This window comes from Maylandia zebra, linkage group LG17 (genome assembly GCF_041146795.1).
Source record: "Maylandia zebra isolate NMK-2024a linkage group LG17, Mzebra_GT3a, whole genome shotgun sequence".
Taxonomy (NCBI): Eukaryota; Metazoa; Chordata; class Actinopteri; order Cichliformes; family Cichlidae; genus Maylandia; species Maylandia zebra.
Genome location: NC_135183.1, coordinates 29,309,320 through 29,336,461, shown reverse-complemented (window position 1 = coordinate 29,336,461; position 27,142 = coordinate 29,309,320). Strand labels below are relative to the sequence as shown.

Here is a 27,142-nt window from a genome sequence, read left to right as displayed (position 1 = left end):
GTAGGAAGAAAGCTTTTGTACTCTGCTAACAAAACAAAGAAACACAAGACAAGGACAACAACAATGAGAACTAACAGAAGGAGGAATTGCCTTTGTTTCAGAACACGTTACTTGAAGCCGTTATTGACAGCTTCATTCAACTCTTCAAACAAGTAGGAGAAACAAAACAGTATTATAATGGTAATGTTAGAGTGTCACCGTTACTCTTTCAGCACAGGCAGGGGGTCGACACCACTTGTATGATAATCATTTCATTCGCTTATTCAAATATCATTTTACGACGTCGAGTTAGATGTCGTTTTAAAGAAAAAGAAAACGACTGCACTGCTAGGAGCTACAGGTGATCAGCTTGTTGCAATGGTAAAGGCAGTATGTCTTAGCAAAGAAAGAGAGTAGAAGAAGAGGGTTTTATTGGGTTAACTCTGCCTATTCCTGGCGTCTTACAAGAAACAAAAGTTGGCGCATATCCCTCGGGATGGACAATATTCCCCTGGAAAAGTCTTTGAGAGAGTCTTTGACAAGGTAAAGGAAGAAGAAGATGAAACGGAAAGTACGTGTGTGTTTGTGTGTGTCTGTTCGAGTGTGCGTGTCCATGAGCTTGCGCCTCATCTGTATTTGGTGTGTCCTTTTGTCTGGCACTAATGAAGGAGTTCATGTTTAATTCAACAGCCCATCCACACATCTAAATGCGCTCTCTCTCTTTCTAGACTACCTATGTGTCTCTCTCTCATCCTCGCTCTCTCTCTCTACCCAGGTCTCCTCACTTCCTTCCATGTTGCAACTCCTTCGTCTCCCTCGTGTCTGTCCCCCATCTCTCCAACAAAGGAGGAATCATTCATCAATCACAGTAAAGCACCACTGACAACGGATCTGTCCTAATTAGGCCACCTAAATGTTACCTTGAAGCCTGCTAACACTATCTCTCCCCGCCTCTCGTCACTTCATCCATCGCTCTCCCTTTTCCCTCTTTCAACTGAGCTTAGACTAATGAGTACTAGTAAAAATTGAAGATAAAAGACACGAACACTTGGAATGGTTTCCTCTCCCTAAAACAGGAAAACCATATGTTTGTGAGAGTGGAGGGTAACAAGCAGTTGGTAGGGAGAAATGTTGTATGGATCATTTGTGGATGACTCAGAGTACATATTTGCACATCAATGTTTGCATGACTGCAGCATTACCAGCTTTACATGTGACATAGCAAACATTGAACAAACGTTTTTTTTTTCTTCTTCAAATTCCCCAAAGCACCCCCAGGCTCCCTTTCAGCTATACATGTACATGTGTGCTGTCTGTCTGTGGATAACTTTATTGAAATGATTTCATATGTCTGTTAGGCACATATATGTGTGATTCTTCTGTTCTTCTGTTCTTGGAGCAATCGAGGAATAAAGAAAAACGCGAATGTGTATCTTTGCATTTGAATCCATTATATAAACAATGTAGAGACTACTTTTTTTGCACGACGCGCAAACAGTTGAAAAGATCTTCTTTAGAGCCTTTCCATCATAAATGGTAGCATTACAGCCGAATCCTAATATTTTTTGTTCTCTATTTCTTCTTTTAGAAAGAAAAATCAAGGGATGGCAATTTCATTATCTCAACACGAGGACACATAAGTGTTGGTGAAGGATCAACTGCCTGCAGACAGACCTTCCCAGATGGGAGTTTTCTCAATTAGAACAAGCTTGGCCACCCAAGAGAGAGAAGGACAGGGTTATCAAAAGAAAAACTCCATGTAAATGAAAACGATCAGTAAGGCAGTGGTACACAGGGAAACTGTCCACAGAGATTATATTATCTCTAGGCTACACGTTAGCTGAAATGCTGTAGTAAAACCACGCTGTGAAGTGTGATTTTCTGCTTTTTACACCGAGGTTAACTAGGGTCCCGTAACTCCCTCTAGAGCGTATTCATGTTAAGGTAGGCGAGAAGAAAAATCCCACATTCAGACAAATAACTAATGTTCATTCAATTACTAAACATATCCTAAGGCAGTGCTTCAAGGCCTGCTGAGTTACTGATGGCAATGAGAAAACAAAAATTCACAGAACACTCATTGCCCTAGGACAAGCATGCTTCTGACAGAAGGGAGAATATCCAGATGTGCATGTACCTGAGAGTCAATCAAGTCCTAATCTAATACGTGATGACTCCAGTCTTCTTCTTCTTTTTTTTTTTACCTTTGTCAACGATTATTCGTGGCATTTCCTTTTCAGCGGGCGAGGAGCACTTTATCCGATTTCCCTCCACCAAGCCATTCATCTCAGCCAGGTTCTCAAATGTACAGTTGACACCTGCAGAGAGTTCTGGAACATTATGGGCTTCCAACACCAACTGCAGAAAGGGAAAGAAAAGTGATACAAGCCGTCAGATATGATAAAAGAGATTAAGGCCAGCTAAAGCTAACACATACATGACAGCACGAAAGCCAGTTTAAAACATACATGATGACTCATATCCAGGTGCATTTTATAGCTGCCCTGCGGTCTAAGATAAACAAGTGAGACAAGATAAACAAGCCCTAAATGTAATTTTATGTCTGACACACATCTGTGAGAACTTCACATTTTCAGATAAGACTGCTGAGCAGGGAACTCATGCAAGGTCACTGCAGAGTAAAGATCAATCAGCACAGTGGTCAGTGGCCAGAGGGGACACTGGGAGGGTTCTTGAACCAGGTGTCAGTTGCATATCCTGGCTGAATGTCCACACAACATGGACACCCTCTAATGCATTAAGACATAAAACTGAAATTAGTTCCATCTTAACAGGCTGTATCCAACTGCCAAGAGCACTGATACCTTTCTAGCCACCTTTCATTATGCCTTGTGGCATTGTATGAGCTACATTGATTTTTCAGTTCCACATTAAATTCCTGGCTGTCTGGCTCTTTGAGAACAAAAGGTGTTGTGATATAAAATGTTTTGGAAAAGGTGAATAAAATGATAAAAACAGAAAACTCAAATCCAAAGTAAAACTCAAAGTGCAGGATGAACTATTAGTGAGAAGATGAAATAGTGAGAGTGCTGGCACGCAGGGTGCTGGACAGCAAGTGAAAAGAAGACTTTTGAAATAAAGAATGCAAATTCCTCCTCTTCATTTGAAAATGCTATGCAAGCTCTTTCAGCTTCTCAGGAAAAAAAGGCTTCAGGTGAACTAGTAACAGTGGGAGACAGAAAAATTACTCCGTGGATAAAAGGAAGAGAAAAAAAAAACAGACTTGGGGAGCAGATGGAGAGGGGTCAAGACTGAAATATACATACTGACGGAAAACTGTGTCTGCAAGGGGGCTTTGGTCTAGGCATTGATTTGAAGCGTAGCCTATAGTAGTAGTAGTGTTGAAAGCTGCCTCAGCGCCAAAGAAGGGCTGACCTGAGCTGTTTTTATATTGCTATTTAATGGGTACTGGTGTGAATAGATACACAACATCCAGCATAAAGGTGGACACTGCATGACTTTTCTCTCTCTCACCTCCTTTATTTCTCGTCTTCTTTATTTATTTTTCCTTTTAAGAAGGAAAGGCGGACAGATGTAGAGTTCCCTCAATTACATTTAGAGCCGAGCCGCAGCAGTGATGCATGAGTATGGAAATAACATACTCATCTTTAATAGGAACAGCCGACAAATGCGCGCGCACAAATGACCTCCGGTAGTTTATAAAACACCATGCCTGACGCTGAGAATATGTGTTGGTGTTCATCTTAGATGGGTGAAAAATATCCTCGCTGCAGAGAGGATTTATTCAAACGCAGTCAACGCTACAGAGAAGACTGACTTAAACTTTATGTCTTCTTATGTTTATTATTAAGCAAGCTTTAAAGCAGACATGATTGTTTTATTTATGACCTTTTATGTCCAGAAGAGTGACATAAAAGTAAGATCTAAACTTAAGAGTACATTATTCCTGCATCACATCTGGCATATAAAAAAAAAAATCTATGGAAATATCAACCATATAAGCAACAATTAGCTCTTAAAAGCCCAGATGCAATAGAGCAATTTCATTTTATAATAACTTCCACTCGCATTTCCTCTTGACTTGCTAACGTCTGCACCCATAGCATAGCAAAGCAATGTAGGGAGAAAATTAAGAAAATGAAAGAGAATTACGACATGTAAAAAGACTACATCCTCTGTGTGTGTGAAAAACTGCATGACACAGCTGTTCCATCTGTCCCTCTAGAAGCATAATAGTATTATAACGAGCACAACCCCTTCTTCCTCCAGTGTTGGCTGTGATCAGCCAGATATATTTATGATGACTTTTGAGGCAGATCCTAAAACTATTTGCTCAGAAAGTTATTTTCTGGAACTTCTGGAGCTTAGAAAATAATGGCTTCATCTAGAGTAGGTCCAACTTCAGCGGTGATGTGTACCCGTTTCTGTCAAGAATTTCTAAGCCTTATCTTTCTCAACAAATATTTAAGAACAAAAAGGTCAAACAAAAGCCTTTGTCTGTTAGGCAGAAGCCCCTGGATGGGATATGTCTGGCAAAAGGTTAAACACTTGAAAGGCTTGAGCAACAACGCGCACGCACACACACACACACTCATAAATATCATTTTTGTGTTGCAGAGGAATTCTTCTTCTTCTTAAAAAAAAAATGCAATCCGCACGTGACCCTTGATGCAATGGAGATCTTTCATGCTGATTGCACTTTATGAGTTAAAATTGCACCACCGTGTTAACCTCTGATGCTGGGTACAGTAAGGTAAGTGGAATATTTATACTATATAACACACAGTGTTACTGCAGTACTTTCTAGTAACGTCAAAGATGCTGACATTTAAAACATTAGCCTCTTGATCCTGTTCAAATCAAAGAAAAAAAAAGATTTTGTGTCGTGGTGAAAGCTGACACGGGGATACACCGAGATAGTTCGAGCGCTTGTGTTTCTCCAGTTTCTGCAGAGACATATTTTTATTGCAATGGATCACAGCCTCTTTGCACACCAATCAATACACTTAAACAATAAAAACAATTCAGACCCTTTAAATCTGGCAGCTGTTTGAGAATGAAACATCCAGGGGGAAAAGTGGTGCATTTGGCTGCCAACAATCACAATAAACACAGCCGAGCTAAACTATACTCTGTCAATGATTGTTGACATTTGTTGGGAGACCATTTCGTTGGACGGGATTGTAAGTTGTGAGGTCGGGATTTGAGGAATGCCTGCTGGCAGTCAGTAAAATCATATAAAGCAGGATTACAGAGTTAAAACAAGCTACTAATCAGTATTTAGAGCGTAATTCCACCATATTACAAATTATGCTTGAGAGTGTGATTTTGTCAATCTGCCAGACAAGATATTCTCACCAGAAACTTATTCAATTATCCTCACTTTCTATTGCAATGTGGCTCCAGTAAAGCAAATGCACGTTTGGCTGCTAAAAATATTCCATATGCAGTCAGAGAAAGATATATTTAATTACTTCAATTTAAAATGTGACTAAATTTAATCTTCCAGGTGACACAAAGAGGAAACTGATGCCTGATAGTATAGGACATGTAACACACACAGGGAAAAAACACAAGGTTTGCGCATCTAAAGCCCCAAACAAGCCTTTGTTTCCATTTCAGGGTATCTGATTCAGTGAGTTTGTTTTCCACTCACCGTGACACTAAACTGGGACACGGAGATGTTGTTTGGATGGACACTGAGACGCACACACTGCTTGATGTCGGATGCAAAGCGCCGGGGCTCTGATGAGCGCTCACATTTCTCCTTTCTGGCACACCTGGAAAAAGAACAACAACAGGGAGTGTTATTCGTGGAGACAAATACACACATGCTTATTGGCATATGCATGCCTGCAGTAACCTGACCAGGGCTTACCCCTTTCCACCTGTTGGCATCTGGGAAAAAGAGAATGTCCCTCCCCCTCCCCGACAGTTGGTGCTATACACATTTATCATATTTCCTCTCTGGCAGCGTACCAGCCTCAGTGTTCAGTGAATGGAAGGCTGGTCACCACAGGGCTGGGAGCAGTTACATTTAAAACAATGGTTGCTCTATATGTGGAAGTGGAGACGGCCCATTGGGAAAGAGGTAGTAGTCCTCTTCTTTGCAAAGTCATCTTAATGACTGGCATTCATGGGCAGTGCCAAATGCAGGTGGATATGTGGATGTTGTTTGGGACGTGGGATAGATTACTTCTGTCTAATCCAGTAGAATACAGCGTTTTGGGGAGCTGGAGTACTGGACCATTTGTGGTGTAAGAGGAGTTTACTGACTCATGTTCCAAAAACAATCCCTTGATAGACTACAAGGTCATTTCCCATAGCTGGGCGATCTAAATGAGCTCGTAATTAAAGGAGTATGAGAAGCGCAACTGGTTCTCACCAAAACTGCTGCAATGGAAAGTTTTCACATTAAAAATTCCAGTAGAAGTGGCTGGGAAACACAATTATTTAAACTGTTGTTAAATATATGCTTAGCGAGAAATTCTAAAAAACAGCCCCAGACTGTAATATCACCTCAACCTTCTTCTCTACACAAACACCCACATGCTCTTGTTCTAATCGAATCCCCTCATAAACTTATTCAAGTTTAATCCCCTATTGATTCAGACAAAAACTTTCTGTGCAATTAACAACCTGGAAAATCCAGAGAGCGCCCTAAAACTCCTTTAGAGGAATAAAAGGCTGAAAAGAAAGAAAGAGGCCTTAATGAACGAATGAAAGAAAGACTTTCGAGGTGGTTGACGTCTGAGATACAGTAATACCTTATGCAGAAAGAGGCTTTTTTCTCCTGAATTGGACAGACAGAAGGAGGGTGGGTTTTGACCTGACATGAGCATTGTAAAGTTAAGCGGCCTAACGTGCTGCAAAGAAGACAGACAAAGAAAATGAAAAGAAATAATCTGTTCGAGAAAGGCACAGAACAGGAGGAGGGGTAAAGAGCGCTGCCGAGAGAGAAACAGAGAGAGAGAGAGTGTGGAAAAGAAAGCACAAGAGAAGCACGACTTAAAGGAATGCAACCATTGTTGGCTTTCTGTGAAGCTTTCCCTTCTAAGCTGGTTTGAGTAGGGGTTTAATCGCTTCAGGTTCCTTTGTGCTTTTCAATCACTGATGTCTGTGCCTCCTCTTCTAGCACTGATTTAATAAGGCCGCATCATATAAGTAACCCCCCAGGCAAACAACCCACATAACCCCCCCCTGCCAAGAAAAGCACACTTTCACCGACAAACACTGATCAACCACGACATTAAAAGTGCTGATAGGTGCGGTGCGTGACATGGATCATCTCATTAGCATGCAAAGTTCTGTAGGAAAACCTTGGGTTCTGGCATTATGCGGATCTTACTTTGTACTCTGACAGATACCACCCACGTAAACATTGCTGCAGACCAAGCAACACAATATTGGACAGGCAGTTTTAGCTTTGCAGCAACATTCAAAATTAGATATAGTGTTACATGCGTACCATTGGCTTCTGTTTTGATTCATATTTTAAGCAGCATTCCAACTTTTTTGGAAATAAGGTTCTAAATACTTGCTTTGTATGTGCTTTTGTGCCCATAATGATGTTTGTCTTTGTGTGCGTTCCTTAACAGTGTCACGGTACATTGTGTTTTGGTAGAAAAACATGCATTTCATGCCAAAATCGCTGGCTGTATTGCATTATTAACATTAACTGGCACAATCTCTTTAAGTGAATCATCACTATGCATGATTGCCTCATTACTAAATTCAATTCAGGCCTAATACATTTAGAAAATGTTCAACAGATAGAACAATTCCTTAAAATTTCAAAGAAGGAATTAGATGTCCTCTCACAAATGACACATCCTTGAAGATGAACTGACCGACCTACATCTGGAGTTGTTGATCTTCCCCCCCCCCCCCCTCTTCTTTTCTATAATATAGTAACTCCAATCTCTACAGCACAGTTACAGTGAAAACATTGCAGAAAAAGTTACCAGACTTTTGAAAATGACCAATAAAACAAACCCTAGTAGCATTTTGATTTATGAGGGATAAGCTCAGGGTTGATAAATATCTGCTGTCCCTTGCTGAACCTTATTATGACCCAGATTTATGACATCATCTTTATGAGACTCTTGCTGCTGTAAATGACAGTGGTGGAGAGGATGATGACGATGTAGGAACACAACAGTAAAGAGAATGAAACAGAGTAAACAGGACAAGATGCGAGGATGTGTAAATGCTGAGTTTGCAGTGAATAACATTTTCAAATTTTACAGTTTTCTTTTTATGTGTTCGTTGAATTGTTTATTTTTGTCCAATATTCACATCTACCAAGATTTGCAGCTGATGTTTTATCATCCGCAGGACTTATAACGCATCTTAATGCAGTTATAAGACGTAATGATGCAGTATGAGTGGATGGTTGCAACAACAAGACCTGGCATAGCTGGACTGGGACTTGTTAATACAGGATTATGAGACAAGGTATGATCCTCTACTTTAAAAAGTGGACAGGGGGCAATTTGTTTTGGTTGTTATGTGCAGTGAAGATGGATTAAAAAAAAAAATATCCTGACTCACTGAATTTAATCTGCTATAGATTAATTTCACACCTATAGAGAAATATAGAATACATATAAGTATTTGTACTCTGTAAGACCACATTATTCCAGTAAATCAAATCTGTTGTCATGTGTAAAGTATGATGCCAGTGATTAAAAACATGAATACAATTAATTCATTTTTTAATTACATTTATTTTCAGGATTATGTGTTTTGTGACAGTCCTAAGAAAAGTGCAGAGGTGTTGAAATACCGCAGCTCAAACATCACCGCCTGACCGACACAGCATCAACACCTTATCTCTCACTACAAAACACACAAAGATGGTTATTATTATCCATCATTTTGTGATGATCAGTTTCATTCATGGTGACTGCTGTTATTCTAATAGTTTGATAGCAATTAAATGCCTGCCTTCGTTATTTAACAGCTGGGGTTAAGGTAATAGCTCACTGAAACATAACTAAGAATATTTACAGGAGGTTTGTAACATTTCATTTGCATGTGATTACCAGCTTTTATTAATAAACTGAAAAAATAAAAAGACAGAAGGAATGGAGAATTCTATTTTTTCCAGGACTTTGAAGGGAAAAGTCACTTTCACCTTGGTCAAAGTGAACATTTTGCTTTTGCCTTCAGCCCTGTAAAGTTTTCCTTCAATGAATAGCATCTGCATGAGATGCTATTCGTTTGATGTAAACAGATGCTTAAAATTGAGAACACTTTTGTTTTTTATATATCACAACAATCCTGCTATATTTACTTTTTACTTTGATTTTTCTGGTTATTCATAAGTAGCCCTATCTATAATGTGTGAGTAAACTGAAATAGCTTCTGTTAATGTTGAAAATATTTTTCATGGTCACGATTAAATTGGTTTTGGGTAGATCATCAGACATGTATCCAAGCTATTCAACATCCCTCAACTTGTTTACTGATCTTCTGTTAAGCTGTTTATGGAAAGTGTGGGTCTATAAATGTTGCCAAAGACAATGTTATAAGATTGTTTGTTGTAAAGCTACTATTTAAACAAACTGTACGCACTAAATCACAAGATGAACTAGAAAGAAAAGGTCTCTTTTTGCAAGAGTGTTTCTAATTTCTAGAACAGTTTCACTTTGGCTTTCTCTGGCCTTGCAGAAACTGTATATTGCATCTGCACTTCAGAGTCTTAAGGTCACAGAATTGCTGAGCAGGTTTAAACAAAAACAAAGGGGTCAAATAATTTCTGTTTGAGTTCAACAATGCAGAGAAAGTGACTCAAGAGAAGAGGGAAGCTACCGATTTTTTAATCTACCTTCCTAATAATGGGCAATAGAGCTGATGTCTCATTTTTTTGTGTTCATCGAGATCACTGGCATGGTGGAGGGATACACCAACAAAACACAGGCTCGCTCTAGAATCAGCATTTTCTTAAAGCACAATGCAATGTCACCCACCAATCACGCAAACATTCAGATCAAATGGTTCATCTTCCACCAGCACACAGTCACAATTCATGCATACCAATGCTCTGTTTAGTTTGATTAAATAAAACCTCCTTTTATTTTATTCACTCCCAGCAGAGAATCCTACTGAGATGCTAGTGGGTAACCAGTTAACAGATGCATATGAATATTTTCATTTACCAAATGGTCTTACATCCTGATTGAATCTCTAGCCAAAGCATAGGATAGCTACACACATTGGCTATGTCCATGCCGGGAGAGGGGAGAATTTATCTGGCCATTTGGCGACTTGGGTTTTTACTGAAAGGATGTTTAAGATAATGCCTTACATGGTTTAACTGATGTAAGTGATGGGCATTATCAGAGGAAAGCACTGGATAATTGTTTTCAATTACGTTCCACGCGGATCCTGAAAGGAAAGAAAGATTGCATCATTTGTAACAATATGCAACAATCTCACCCTTTTGTAAACATCAAAGAATAGAACATTTAGAGGACCCCCGAGATCAAAGCGATTTAGATTTCAAATAGCAGTCATAAAAAGCTTGACTCGGGCTATCTGTTCCCTTTTTTTTTTCCAGAGAATTAGACGTACAACATCTATTCATTTGGATAGTAAACACTGCTGTTGTGAAGAGCTGTTTGACTGACTGGCAATGACACGTTATGAAAGAACAAGCTGAAAGGATTAGATGGGCCCTGAATGAAAACTAATCTGCACTCTTGTTTCTCCCAGCCTTTGATAAGGTGACACAATTATAGAGAGAGACTGGGCAAAGGGCACAGAAGGAATTTTTTTTTTTAGCTTTGGCAACTGTTGGTGAGGCTGTCACAGCTATTAAAAGCAAGACAACCTTATGAACAATACATTTCACCACAAAATATTTATCATAGCTACAGTATTGTATGCAACATATGCGTACAAGCCAGAAAAATAGATACATAGTCAACACTAGGAGATGAATTAAAATGACATGCATATGATTTTACCATGTACCATTTAGCTTAAAAAGGTGACATGATTGATGTCATGTCATCGCAAAAAACACAATGGGTAGGTAATATCAACTGTGTACAATACTCCTTTGTACTTTAAAGCATTAAATAAGGCACATTGTAATGCCACTTTATTATGAATTAAAATACTTAAATTTGATAGGATTTGTTATATATTACCCACAGTTTTTTGTTATATTAACTGTTGTTTGTGGTGATTCAATGCCCTACAAATAGGCACTCTGTAGTCCAACTAAAAACCAATTACTGTGCTAACCATGCATCATCAGACACCATATAGAAGTCTATACATACTAATAGCCTCGGCCTATATAAAGTACCTTAGAGCAGGGGCTATGTCACAGTGATTCAGTCAAATGACACTTCAACTTTTAAGGTGGCTACATCTCACACTTGCACATGTGACCAAACACACGAACGCAGCTGAACACACATGAACACACACAAGAGTAAGCGTACCTCCTCCTGCTATCATTAAGAGTGGTGGTCCTCAGAGCAGAAATCCGCATGAAGGGGCTGGCGGGAGAGTTATTACCTGGCCCACTGGCCATGACCCTGTTACTCCGGTTTGTGTGAACCGGTTTGTGTGCACACATGTGCACACACACACACACACACACACACACAATCTGTCTTTTATAAGGCCATACTTGAAGACACAGAAATTGCAGAATCTCTGCCCCAGGTCTAGAAATCTCTGAGCTATCCCCTTTGCATACCACTGGTGCAAGAACACCAACTGAGTAGAAAATTATACAGTAAGACTGCTCCTTTGCACAGGTTTTAAGCTGTATGAGACTTTTTTTAAAAGAACCTATTAAAGTATATATAAACTGCATACCGTAAATATGTAAACAGTTAGAAATGCTTTAATATGTGATCACCAAAGACTATCTGATGACAAAATATTTTTGCTAAACATCGTGATACCAAAGTGCTCACAAAGCTTACAATTTGGATATAAAGTCGCTGCAATATTAAATTCTATAATAGCGTCAAATGTAATTCGTGATGGATGACCGGAAAACAAAAGTGAGGAAAGGAGAGGCTGACGTCACCAATATTCTAAATGGGTGTCATTAGCTCAACAACCTATAAATCTTAAAACACAAAAAAACCCCAAAAAAGATGCTAGCACTAGGCGGTGATTAGATTTGGCAGCATCAGCCCTGGCCTCCGGGCATCAACGAGCAGCTGTTTCTCTGCCATGACTTTTAGTGCTATGCAAATTTAGCAGTAGTCAAAAGACACGGCAACAACGTCTTACTCTCTCACTTCCACACACTAACAAACAAACAGTCCCCTGGTAGAAACAGGCGGTGGTGACATGCTGTGACAGGTTTATTAGGCTGTCGTTTTAATCGTGTTTGATGTGACTCCTGGTCCAGATAATGCCATTAGACCATACCAGGTATGCTGGTTAGCTGAGTGCATGTGAGAAAGGCAGAAACCAAGTAATTAATTAGTAATGTTATACTTTTTTAAACCTATATTTTTTTTACTTTGTCACTGGAAGTCTTATGATTATCATCTTTAAGCACCCATAGTGAGCAAAGAAAATGCGATACTTTAGATGGAATAAAGTACGCGATGGATTTAAAAGGGAACAGTTTTGAAATGGCTCACATATCACTGTCCTGTTACTACATCAACACAGTTTGACCTGGCATTCATAAGATAGAAGCCCAGACAAAGAAACGCATTAGTTTACTATTGCTGTGCATCTACAGTATTTCCAGAGGTTCCATGTTTTAGGTTCCATGTTGATGTCTTCATACTTCCCTTTAAGGGGGACAGCATGGTTGTTTTCAATGGAGTTTCAACAGTGCACTCAGCTTTCATCTTTATCTACAGTACATTGTATTATTTCCCTTCATGTGTGCAACTATAGATAGGGGCATATGATACTGTTGATTCAGGCAGTCGATATACAGCCTGGGGTGTTAAGGTGTGTTTATTCACGGTCACAAAGCTGTTTCGAACTGGGGACATTGACAAAACAACTAGATGGGTTCATTTTAAATATGTCATACATCTCAGAAAGCACAGCTTTTGAAATGGTCTTGCCTATTGCATATTCTCAACACAATCTCATACTTTACTGTGAACATTTCCTTTTTGCCTAGTCTGAATTTGAGCTAACAAGGAGCTAGTCCATGCCGCATATTAATAGCTGGCTTTGTTCACTGTGAGAAGCACGCTCATCATCTGAGGTATGCATGAACAAAAGAGCACAAAATATGGCTCAACTACTGAGTAAAAAAATAAATCATACCCCACAATCCCAAATTTGGATAGCAAATACACCAATTTTTTTGCATATAGTCATCTAAAATCAGCTAATTACACCTAATATATCAAGACTAAATATAGATCAAGCGATTCAGCCTTTCAATGTATGATTTGAAATGAACACACTGGTGACACTAATGCTGAAACATCAGTAGGGATTACCGTTGGATTATATAACAAGGTTATTATGTTGTGACTTAGCTCTTGTTGCCATAGAAACAGCTATGTGACGGGACATGTGAAGTGATTTACCTGAGTACGATTCCCCAGAGGTGATCTCTCATATGGTCTGTGTGTGTGTGTGTGTGAGTGTGTGTGCTTGTGAGTGTGTGTGTTTACCCTCACATCCTCATCAAGATTACCTGCTTACAGAGTTTCGTTTACTTAACCAGAAGATTCCTAATCCCTCCTCATTTTCGCTGTGAATTTATAATCAACCTCTTTCTCCCTTCCTCAGTTTACCTCATCACTTGGAATACATCACCATATATCTTTACTTCCTTTGACTCTTGCCATGTCTCTCATTCAATCCTCTCAGTCTTATGTCAGTTCCTGTGTCTGGTTCATGCTCTGCCAGACAAAGGCAAGACACCTTCACCACTATGTGGGTGTGTTTATGTCCATTTCCCAGTGTCTGTGCTTCCCTGTGTGTGGCAGAGTGACAAAAGGTGACAGTGAGCAATGGTCCTGACTTAAAAGTGGGTGTGCTTGCTTGCGGATGTGTGTTGGGGTTAGGTAGATTGGTTTGTGTGTGTGTGTGTGTGTGTGTGTGTGTGTGTGTGTGTGTGTGTGTGTGTGTGTGTGTGTGTGTCTTCACACAATGATGGTGACAGTTGAGAGGGAACTGGGATGTGCAGAATTCCGTTCCGTCCTGATGCCCCTGTCACTTCTTGGCCTTGTTCCCTTCCCCTCAACTTCCCTTCGCACCCACCAAGAGGTGAGGGGTGAAATCAGTCACCCATACACAGGGGTGGCCATCCTCCCCTGGCCACAGACATCAGAGCAATGCCACAGATCCAAGAATCTCAAGATCAAAGAAACAACTGCATACATACTCTGAGAGTTGGTCAAGTCATCTTTAGGACTTTAACAAACTGAGTACAACTTCTTAAACACTGATCTTAGCAGTGCATTAAGAAGTGATTGAAACAAATTTCAAATAGCTGGCGTCTTTATATCTATATGATGCAAGAATAAGACTTTCTAGCCATTTCCCTTCACTGGAGGTCTATCAATGACTGGATATGCTCATACAGTAACTTTTCAGAAGATGAATTTTATAAAGACTCCATTTTCTCTCAGTTAGCTTCTAGCTGTACAAAATATATTTACAAGCACATTCACAAAATAGATACACCTCATAGGCATAATCAAAAAGTTCTGTGAATTCTGAGATGACTGAAACGGGACTTCTAAAAAAGCAGAAGTGCAGGCACATGGAGAACAGCACAACTTTATGCACCTCATATATTGTGCTACTTCCTCTTGGGATAAACTGGTGCCAAATATTGAATACTGTTCTTAAAGCATGCAGGCATTCTACACGCTTTCATCCAATAATTTCCAGACAGCGGGGGGAACACAAATCATTAGATGTGAGACATTATATGAATTACATAATAGTGTTAACGCACAGTCACAGACACTGACACCACAGTGCTATAATCAAATAATTCTTGACTGTCATCTTTTCTTGTATGCCTTTCCATCTCCAATTACACAGATACCAGGAGACACATTGGATAATTGTTTTAGAGTATATTGAGTATTCCTGAATATTTGTATCATGGTGCCATCATTATCATGGGACACATTATATTACGTTGAGACTTGCTTTGTGATTTCAACCCTAAAAGAGACTAGACTGCATAACATCACTGCTGTTGTAAAAAAAAGAATAAAGGGATGTATTGGAATTAATAGAATTTCAGCCTACTTGATCTTGGGAACACTGCAACTAAAGGTGCTTAAAGGTGTTAGGCCAACTGCTAAATTTGATGCCTTTTAATATTGCAAAAACTTTGTTTTTGTGTTGACAGTCACTGTCCCTGCTAACAATATATTTCAAAGCACTTAGAGCTGTCCTCCAGGGGCAGGTTAGTGGTCGTTGCAACCAAACACAATGAGTCTATGGCGGCATGCTAATTGTGGCACTGCAGTTTAATTAGCATTAGTGTGGCATACCACAGTAATGAGCATACTGAGGTAATGGATGGCTGTGAACACAGCGACAGGTAGCGGTGGTGTAGAATTAATGTGTGGGTGAGAGAGGGGAGAAAGACAGAGAGAAAAAAAACGTTCAACGGATCTGCCAATTAGCTTTTCCCTCCGAAAAGGTTATTCGTTTGACAGCACCAAAGATGTCTTGGGAATACAAAGGATTGAAGGGGCAAGAAGCTTGCAGCATGACTTGCAAGTTTTATCAGCCATTTTGTGTTTACTAATGACTTCCTGAACTTTTTGTATCAGCCTAATAAGCTTGTACATATGTTGTCAAAGGAGCTTGCAAAGAAAACACATGTACATATCTTAGACAACTGTTTATGGAGACGTGATTGTGGGACACTGGCATACAACTGCATAGAAGCATTTAGATTTATGTTATCCTTCATTTACTATGAAACATAGTGGTACTCCAAAGACAATATAAGTTGTGGGCTTGTAAAACTTTACAAGTTTCAAGCAAATTGACACTTTTAGTAGCAGTATCATCTGGGTCCACTGATTCATTAGGGTGCCCCAGTATAATCACAGTTTACCTGTAGAGATTTACTACTGGTTGTACTGACAGATCTTATCTGATAAGCTAGAACATGACATCTGGCTATTGCCAGAAGCATGACATTACTACTCCCATTCCCATTAGTGTGCAAAAATCCCAAGCCATCTCTGATTTTCTTTATGTTTTGCTCACAAAATTAGAAACAGATGCAGTGATTTATTTAAAAATATTTGTAAACTAGAAACTAGTGTTTCAAATATCCATCCATCCGCTTCCACTTATCCTTTTCAGGGTCGTGGGGGGTGCTGGAGCCTATCCCAGCTGTCATAGGGCGAGAGGCGGGGTACACCCTTGACAGGTCACCAGTCTGTCGGAGGGGTAACACACAGAGACAGACAACCATTCGCGCTCACATTCACACCTATGGGTAATTTGGATTAATCAATTAACCTATCCCCACAAGCTGTTGGGGGGATAGTGTTTCAAATATATAAATGTAAACAATTTTTTAGTTAACAATATTTGGTATGATGACTTTTGTTTCTCAATACAGCCTGAACTCTTTTAGACAAGCAAGTAATCTTCAGAAATAGTTCTCCAGGATTTTCGAAGGACATTCAACCTTTTTTTTTTAAGATGTTAGCTGCCTTTTATTCTGTTCTCTGTCAAGATGATCCCACACTGCTTCAATAATTTTGTGGTCTGGGCCCTGTCCATTGTCACACTGAAAAATTATGCCATTGCCAATCAGATACTTTTTCGATGGTGTTACATGGCAGAGCAAAATCTGAAGTTACTTTTTTGCGTTAATAATTCCATCAGTTTTGACAAGAGCTCCAGGACCACTGGTTCAAATGCAGCTCCCGAACCATGACAGTCTTTAGCCTCCACAGATGGCTGTAGAAACTCACTGTACCTCTCTCTTGACCTGCGTACATATTGACGATGGTTGAACTAAAAATTTCTAATTTGTTGTCACTGATTTTTCATCCAATTCTTATTTAATTTGACATACCTCATCCTGTTCTCCCGGTTACCCTTCTTTATAATGGGCTTCTTGACAGCCACACTTCCACTGAGACCATTTTCAATGAGGCTTCAGTGAAAAGTAGATGGGTCAGTTGAAAGGAGTTGCATCTCCTAGGACCTGTGTCAGGTCTTTCTTGCATTTTTTCCTCATTTCTTAAGGAAATTACTTTAAAACTGCTGTAGATAGTTTAGACCTGGCACTTCTAGTTTTTGTTTAAAAACGCTTTGGGAATACCTTCTTAGTGCAATAATGTTTTTATACCTGTCATATAATGTTATCTATGGTCATTTAATAACTAAATTAGTATCAAACAACTAATTCAGAAAGACTGGTGCATAGAAGGAGAAATATTTTTCTTAAAAATATCTAAAAATATATATACATTTAACTAAGCAACTGAGAACAAATTATGTTTTTGTGACAGGCTGGTATCAACAATGTGTTAAATACAATTTAAAATAGCTTTGCAAAGTTGTTTGTTATGTGTGGAAATAACAATGATTCATCTCTTGAATTAAGCAACTTTTTTATGCTTGAATGATTCATACGTGAGTGTTAAGTGGCTTTAAAAAAAAAACCAAAACCAAAATCCCCTTCAAATAGTCAGGCACAAGGACTGGATTGAAAATGGATGGAAAAAGCAGCCAGACACCAACTTCAAAAGACTTTGAGAAAGGCTGAAGAACAACACCACTTTAAAACTGACAAGGAAGTCTTGCTCCATTGAAACAAAATATAAAGAAGTGAAGGGTTGTTCAAGATTTTTTCATCGTACTGTGTAGTGCACTCACACCTGACACAGATCAAAGGGGCAAAAATAAAAATGTAAAATAGAGCAAAACACATTTAAAATTATGATAAATAAAAAAAAAATGCACACTGTAAATGGACTAGTGGAAGTAACGGTAACACATACGAACGTGCCCAGGAAGAATATAGTGTATGATAACTCTGCTGGAGATGGAGTGTAATTTGAATGGTGATATTGGAAAGAGGTAAGAGTAGGAGGAGAATAAGAAAATGAAAAAGTGAGAAAAGTGACAAGGAGAGAGTGATTTCAGTGCTCTGGGAATATTACCAATATCACAGCCAAAAGCAGAGATTGAGATATGTCAAACCAATTATTAATGTGAAGATATCTCAACATTAGCACGACTTGTCTCGAATTGACACTGATATCACAGAGGAATGTGTGATATTCTCAAAATCCATGCCAAATATGATGACATTCATTTTGACAATGGTACTTCTCCAAATATGGTTTCCAATCTGTCTGGCTGTCATGCACGATAGGCGTGTTGACAGCGTAGTTAACCACTTACAAAACTGACAGCTGACAGACTGGCATTACAGGGGGTAACATAACCACAACGTGGCTGTAACATTTTGTTATATTGGCTCCCTGCAGAAGTGCTTCTGCTTTACTTGGAAGGGTTGGTGTGTGGATGGAAGTAACAGAAAGCTTAATAAGCCCTATCAGACTAGCATGTACCAAAAAAACAGTGTAAACACGGTTGAATATAACAAGTATTGACTAATTTGTCAAATTCTGACATTTAAAGATAAATCTTTTTAAAAGTGACTTGTTTTGAAAGTGAAATGTTTTCACTCTGCAGCGTAGAATAAATCATGTAATGCATGCATGTAGGAATGCATTTATGGTTGCTTCTGCCCATATGGATACAGGAAGCCTATAATATGCTCACTCTTCTGTAGGAGGCTTTCCCCTGATTGACAGTGTGTGGTATTCAATGTCAATGGTAAAAGAGTAGGGGGGAAAAAAGAAAAAGATGAAAAGGAGGAGCTGCTTCGATTCAAAACTTTCCTTTCACCTGCTGAGTTTGACAGGCATTAGCATACGTTTTGCATCTTGGCAGAAGATGGCATGAGACGGCCGAGTCTGTTTAGCTGACAGGTGAGGCTCAAGGTTTAGTGAGCCCTCCCCGCGGGGAGGGGCGAGGGAGGGGGGTGTCTGATGTAAATTTTGATGGATCTAAACATATATAGTGGGGTTTAAGGGATTTTGCAAATAGTAGGATAAATGGAAGCATATGTCTTCACGCAGCCGTGTGCATTCAAAGTCAAACATGTGAGTAATTATTGAAGATATTTGTCTTTCTAAACAAATGGTCAGTGTATGTCAAGGACATGACTGCTATCAGAGAAGCAGACACACACACACACACACACACACACACACACACACACACACACACACACACACACACACACACACACACACACACACACACACACACACACACAGCCAGGTGCACCATCCACTCCTGTTGATTTCCTCTCCTGTAATATTGATTGCCTTTCTCCTCTTCCCCTGGTGTTCTCTCTAACAGCTCCTCTCACCGATCTATAGAGTAAATAAAGGCAAAGCTGATAGAGAAGGAGTGTGTGTATGTGTGTGTGTGTAAGAGAGAGAGAGCGAGAGAGAGTGTGGGTGTGTGTGTGAGGGAGTGAGAGAGAGCAAGAGAGCTTGCAATTCTGCTTTTGCTCGGACCAGTGAGGTGATTTCAAGGTTGATTGGAAAAACAAACTATCTGGAAGAACACTTTTGAAGAGGAACCGCTTGCTATCCTTCCACTGAACACCCCTCTTTCCAGCACAAAGTGAGTGTGGGTGGGAGACCGTGTATGAGTCTGAGCTCTTCCTGGTTCGGCCCTTTTGCTATACGTTTGCTATATGTTATTAGGCCTTTGCTATGTGTGTTCAAGTCTCTGGTCTGTTGTCAGTGTACTAGGCCAGGTGCCTGCTTTCATCCTTTGTAAAAATATCTTCAGGCTTGGCCAGACCAGGAAAAAGCATTTCACAGGATAGCGATGCATTGAGTGTGAAGGCAGACAAACACACAAGCTCTATATTCCTATATTTATGTTTTTCCCTGCAGACTTTTCCTGAGGCTTTACATCATTAAACTGTTGTCATTCACTTACGGAGCTTACTGGTTTTCACTTCATGTCATAATGCTAGGTTAATCACTTCTATGATTGAGCAGGACTTGTGACCAGTCACAGAGGGAAATGGAGGATTTTGTGCTTGTCGTTAAATCATTACTTTAGTAAATGTGCCGCGTACAAGCAGATAGGCGAAGGTTGCAAGCTATACAGGCTTGTTTTGGTTTTATTTAGCAGCTTTCACAATTAGAAAATGTGTTTGAAAATGTGCAAGCTTTACTGTTCAGTTTTGAGCTGTTGTATACTTAGTAAACAACGTATCAGTCCTTTTCGACTAAACTACTTCTTTGAGCAACAGTACTTTATGTTCAGAATCCACTGATCGACTCTTGCATGCAGCTATCCATCAATAATTGTTCCTTTTTTGTGTTACAACAGAAATATGGTTCAGCCAAGACAAAGCGGAGGTGGGTGAAGACGAAAAGAAAAACGTTAAACATTTCTGTCTTCCGAATATCAAACAGTTCAGCTTTCAATTGCTGAGATGCCTGAAGAAAAGTGCTTTGGATCAACCATGTGTGCATTTTTGTGTATGAGTGTACCAGACCTACACAACAAGGACAGCCTAACAGTCATGCTACCTTGCAAAATAAACCCTAGTTCTCCCACTTTCTTTATCCTTCAGCCTGTTTAACTTGTAAAGCTTCCTTTTTTGTTTTGGATAATTGAAAAGCGGCCATACAAAACAACTATTCAAAATATAGAAAACTGGAAAAAAGGACATTTTAAAAATACTCTCGAGAAAGTATTACATTTTACTGAGAACTACAGCTAAATGTGAAGATTGGCCATGTGTCTGTGTAAACACTTTTTCTTTTTGGAGGTCTGCTGGGATGTTATCTATCAAGCTGTGAATCAAGCCTGTTAATGGCTTTGCACTACTACTGACCTTACATTAAATAAAGTGGGTAGGAAGGAGTGGAAACATACATACACAAATATTAACAGACTGCATACATGCTTCAGGACCTTCAAAGCATAATTTTCAAGCCCATGTCATCTCAGTGGATTTTTATGTTTCCAGACACATAATTATTTTCCAATTATCCTCTAGAGACCATTAAAAGTAACATGTTTATGTGGACTACAGAGTATTATGGTGTGTAATGCATTTGTATCTACACACGCATATTTGCATGAGCGACGGCACAATCCATGCACAGCAGTCAGTAATTAGTTGTCTGTGGTGAATTAGTAAATATACTCAACAGCTACATCCATCCTCCATTGTTTTAACATGAAGTTTACAAGTCTGTTATTAAACTTTGTTTTGCAATTTTCTCAAACATAATCAAGAAAAAATTCAATGGTTAGGAAAAAAACACAGCAATAATGTAAAGAATATGAAATTATCCTTGGTGCTGAGGCCTAAATTTGGTAAATTAGGGAGCTATACAATAAATAAATTAACGGGCTAATAAAACAACAGCAGTGGTTGTGGCAGGAGTATAAAGTCCTGTCTACCCTGTGGTCGAGGTGGAACTCGGGGGGGTTTCAATTACACCAGGACCAAGTTAAGAATTCACATGCTGGGTAAGGGGGATGGACTTTGAGAAAGGTGAACCTGTGGTCGATCAGTCCCAATGGGTTGTGCATTTCACATTTTGTGGCTGTGTGCTACCGGGCTGTCTGAATGACAGAATGTGTGAGTGCTGATAGGTCCGCACAGGCTCACACACCAAACACAAACTCGCATGCACACAGCACACCTGTAATCTCTTTTTCCTGCCCTTGTGATGGTCAAACGTCTAGACACCTGAGATCGACTCAAGAGGCACTTTGGTTATTTTCTCGCTCTCTTTGGGTTCTATTCTTGTTTTCGGTGACTTGACACTAACTCTCAAGCAACAAGGGCTTGTGTGTGAGCATTCGTGGCTTATATGTGTGTGTTAAGACAGAGGTGAGCTGAAAGGGCTAAGTGTGACAGACCAATCTGTAACCACCCATTTCCTCTGACTGTTAGGATACGAAAAGTCTTAATGAGTTTGTAAGCACACATAAATCCATACTTAAACAGTACATATTACCACACATAGTGAATTGGTGATCGTGATAGAAATTAAATGTATGGTTGGAATTACTATATGTGTGTGACCTTGCTTATAACTTCTAATATGTGGCGCTCAAATGAGTGTTCACAGGCTGCATCCTATGTGCATCCTCTATTTTTATTTCTTATGTTCTGTTGCACAAACAGATACTTTTTTCGCCCGCCTTTCAGACACACTCACTCCCTGATCATTGAATATGTCATGATATCCTTGATACCTTGAGTGTTTCTTAGAATTTGCCAGTATCTATTCTTTACTATTCTGTTCCCTTAGCTCTCTCTTTATGACCTTGCCATTCATCTGTTATTCCCTTCATCTGTCCATCTTCACTTCTCTGCAGCTTTCAGTATGTTCCTCTCACACTCACCCTGCTACCCTGCCCTCACTGTGTCCTCTCAGTGCCAGCAGGGATGAAGGTGCTAAATGTACTCAGTCTCACTGATACACACACCTACGCACATTTACACACACTCTACCCCAGGGCTAGAACCAACACAAGAAACCAATTTTCAATTTACAGTGGAGTGGGAAATCTCCCTGCCCACAGCAAGCACTATCTCCCTCCCATCTTGAGGGACAAGGGTTTGACAGCAGCTGGGGTGTTTGCGAATTTGTGCTTATCTATGTGTGCATGCTTGTGCATTTCAAGGAAACAATGAGGGAGACGGTCTTAAAAGCAGGAGCAATAAGAAAAGAGAAGACGAAGGGGAACAGGGTGCAAGAAAAAGTAAATCATTTGTTTTTAATGAACTAATCTTGGAGATGTCATTCAACAGTTTTCTACAATAAAAGAAGCTATCACTTGCTTAGCGTCAACTGGGCTTGGTGCCCACTGGCAGTGCCCACCAGTATCTATGCTCTCACCAGGTTCTAGTTTCAGGGGTAGTAAACAATGCCAGTGGTTAGGTTTGGTAATGGATCTAAAGGGTGGGGTGGGGGGTTGTTGGCAAAAAGCTGATTCCCCAGGAAAGCAATCTGAGACTTGGCCTGCGCTGGCTTCAGGTGTCCCTAAAAGCTAAAAGACTGCAAAGGATGGAATGCTGGGCATGGACCCAGGCGCCACATAGAGGTAGGGGAGTCTAACAACCCAAAACACCCTCAAAATGTCTGGTATGTTGGAGGCATAACAAATGAAAGAGAAGCAACTGAGCAAATACAGTATTTGTATGCATCAGGGGTAAGCAGGAAAGAGAGAACTGCATGTGTGTTTAGGTCTGAGAGAGTTCTAACAGGACTTACATGTTGTGCAGAACACACCAGCCACAGTGGGGATCTCCGGATCCAAGACATTCGCTGCAGGTTGTGTACTGACCACACGCCTCCACTGGGATCCTCGACAGCTGCAATGAGATACAAATATCATTAACATACAGCAGAAAGCTGTGTGGCTGCATGAATAATGCGAGGATGAGCAGAAATACCAAAAGGAGAACATTACCACAAGACACAGAGAGGGCCTGAAACTAGTGAAAGTGATATATAATATTCTGAAACAAAACAGAAACATTGTGTTCAGGTTTTGGCAGAGAGACATAATGATACATTTTCAAGACATCAAATAAGAAAGTGCAGTGAGCAGGAATCTTTGGATAATGGTGTCATAGACAGCTTCTTCAGATCAGCAATACTGCTGTTGCAATTAGCAGTATCTGTCTGCTGTATGGTCGAGGTAAGTGTAGGTGCAGAGGTGACGGTGATAGTAACGCCTTTTACTGAAAACATAATATATAATATATTGTTACAGAGTTATTGTTTCCATCTAGGATGACTCAGATCAACACAAAATGATCATTAAAACAATTATGCTAGTTGTAAATTGTCTCTATTAAACACAATTACATCATGAAGATGTGGAAGATTCAATTAAAGCCTTCCTTTTATCTTGATTTACGCAACAGCCCGAAAAACAAATCCATCTAAAGCACTAGTTTTACCCACTATACTGTATAGACACATAAATTCTTTTAGTTTCATGACCGATTTCTATTAAAATGTTATTTTTCGACAGCTCCCCCGTTGCTCCAATCGACCTCGTTCCATATGGGAAACTTGGCCACTTGGGACAGCCGTCCATCCATTATGATGTATAGCCTTGCCAATTCAAAGTGGCATTGACTGGCACTGATTGGCATGGGCCATGAGTGACCGAGCACAAGGGGCAAAGCTGAGGTAGATCTCGGGCTGTCCCCCTCCTCTTGTCTCCATGGTAACTGCATGGTGCAATAATAGGTGTTGCTGGCACTTTTGATAAATGAGCCGTCATTGGTAGATGACCGCTGTCACTCAGGCTGCTCTGTGATGACAGCCAAGAAAGAGAGACAACATCGTCGGTGTTGGACCGATGTGGGTAAAAAGGGTGCACGTGTGCCTACATACTTCTGGAATTACTAAAAAACAGTGGAAAAAAATTGTTAGAAGAAAGGTACAAATAGTTTGTTTTTTCTTTTAACATCCAAGTTGAGTTTCTTCAACTTTTTCTCACATGAAACTTTAAAAAATTGTTTCTTTTATTTTAAAACCCACTTAACATAAAGGAACTAGAAGGCTACACTATCATTGTGTGTCACCCAGCGATAGTATACATCCGTGGTATGACTTAAACCACTGGACCTAGTTTCAAGAAAGTCTCAAAATTTGGCAGTCACTTTGGTAACACCCCCAAGCAATTATTGTACTATTTAAATGAAAAGGGAGACAGTTAAAACAGATGCAATGTCCAATGAGATATAAAAATGCATGCTGTCATATCTGTTATATTCATTAACCGACTCCTCAAACTAAACCACAAATGTCATGCTAATTCATGCTATGAATATGATTAGACAAGAAAAATAATATTCTATCCTACATGTTTGCTATTTTTAACAAGTACAGGTATGGCTGCCATCACACAATTGAATCTATGGGCTGCATGTGTCATGTGCAACACGACTGACTCATATGGTGCCCTGTTCAGCTTTTAATTGGCTCTTCAGGGGCAGGGCCAGGACACCTTTACCATTACAGGATTCTCCAGTGCATATTTATTAAGGATTCTTTGAGTGATTCACTGAAGATGTATCATGGAGAGGACAAAAGTAAGTCTTACATCAAAATACTCAATAGACTTATTATACCTTTGCTGAATACTCAAACCCATTATCCTGGATACCTGAGAGACATTACATTTATAGCAAAAAGAATTACAAAAATATAGATAGAGAAGTTTGAGTAAGAGGTCAGCTCAAGCGCAACTTGCTAAAGAAAACATGGATTTAATGCCCTGTTCGCAAATACTAATGCAGTCATGGTGAGTACTGATGTAATTTAGGTCTTAAATCAACCACCTACAATATGAACTGAGGATCAAACTGTTTTGCATACTGCTCTCTCTCTGTGTACCTCTGGATATATGAGATGTAATTATACATGTCGTTGCAGCACATTTTACTGACTAAATTCCATATTTGAGGGTATGAAAAGGACCATAATTAAACCATGCAATGTAGGGCATGACAGAATGTAACAAGAGATCAGAAATGCCTGTGCCTAGTGGTATCTCTAAAGCACAGCCTGCCACTGACGGCGGTTCTCTCTGTTGGACTATCACACAGCACATCTCTGCCTGACAGCCTCTCTCAAATAATAATAATAAAAAAAAAACCCCACACAAGTCAAGTCAGTTTTGCTCACGCTGATGGTGGAAGTCATATTTCAAGACATATGCACACTGATGCACAAGAACCACAGACATCCACATACAGTACTACTGGAGTCATGCAGTGACACATGACGGAGAAACTCTAAAAAAACATACTAGTGCATTGTTCCTTCTCTTTCTCGCGACATTTATGCATCTTTGCAAGTACTATAAATAGCGTACTCGCTTGCAAACACACACACACACACACACACATACACACACATTCTAAAACAGATTCACACACAGCTGAATAAATTCAGAGGGGGCGTATTTCCTTGTCAAAGTCAAGAGGAATCCAGCTTGCTATTACAGATTAGAGACAAAGCACTTCTGTGTGCTAAGCTTGTGTCTGCTCTGGGGGAAAAAAAATAGCTAGTATTTTTTGCCCTCCCTACTGTGTAGAGGCGTATTTGCATTAGGTAGATAAAGAGAATGAGTTTGAGATGGAATCGGGGAGATAGTGGAGAAATGGTGTGTGCACATGATCAAACTCAACACTGATCGTCATTGCACGGTGCATCTTGCGAGATAGATTTCCTGCTTTCCTGTCACTCTCCACCGGGCCTGCACCTCCTCCTGCAATCCAGCACTGCCTCGCCCCACTGCCAGCTAAAATAAGCTCTAAGTCACTAAAGAGAAAGGCCATTGTGATAGCCTATAGTGGGATTTCAGCTCCAAAAAGCCTTATCGTAAGAGTATATGAAAGCACGATTTCTCTTTGCCGGTGCATGTGCGTATTTATGTCATCTACGTGGCCGTGACACGCCATCAAGTGGTTTGTCACCTTGTGATCTGCCATAGAAACTAAGCACCCAGACAGAACTGTAGCAAAAGATGCCACTGTATCTTTACAATTTAACACTTCATCAGTGGCAGATATGCTGATACACACATCGCCCACAACTATACACCTACACAAAAAAAACCTCACATGGAATTAAACTTCGATTATAATGGAATGAACCTCCTGATGCCTATCAACGCCTCAGATGCCTGCATCTGGGGAGATGGTTTTATTGAACAGATAAAACATACACACAAACAAAGGCAAACACACACCACCATTCAGAGCATGGCAAAAATGATGGGTGCCGATGTGGCTCCTCTGTTCCAGAGCACACATCCTGATATCATTCATTCTCCCTCTGTTTCTATCTGTCTGTCTCTGTCACTCAGATGCTCTGAGGTGTGTAAGATCATACATTCATCATCTCTCCAGAGCTTCGCTCCTCTATCGGACACACACACACACACACTTTAGCGAGCAATACTTTTGTCTCCTCTTTTATCAAAAAATTGAGGGATTTGGTGGCTAAACGACCCAATGCACCCCTTGTCCCTCTCATCTCGATATCACATTCATTTCATGCTATCTTCTTCGTGGGCTTTGCCAGTGAGACGACCATTACGGCTTGCAGTCTCTCCACTATGACCGTGC

General features: G+C 39.9%; 1 protein-coding gene across 3 annotated transcripts in view; it reads right to left on the bottom strand.

Moving 5' to 3' along the window:
* plxna4 (plexin A4) overlaps positions 1 to 27,142 on the bottom strand; it is a 244,758-nt gene that overhangs the window by 72,092 nt on the left and 145,524 nt on the right. For all 3 annotated transcript variants that reach the window (XM_076875467.1, XM_004548251.3, XM_004548250.3), the window contains exons 5-7: positions 23,262 to 23,362; positions 5,618 to 5,741; positions 2,184 to 2,337 (exon numbers count right to left, since the gene is read on the bottom strand). In XM_076875467.1, the coding sequence (XP_076731582.1) occupies positions 2,184 to 2,337; positions 5,618 to 5,741; positions 23,262 to 23,362 (379 nt within the window). The remainder of the gene's footprint in view (positions 1 to 2,183; positions 2,338 to 5,617; positions 5,742 to 23,261; positions 23,363 to 27,142) is intronic.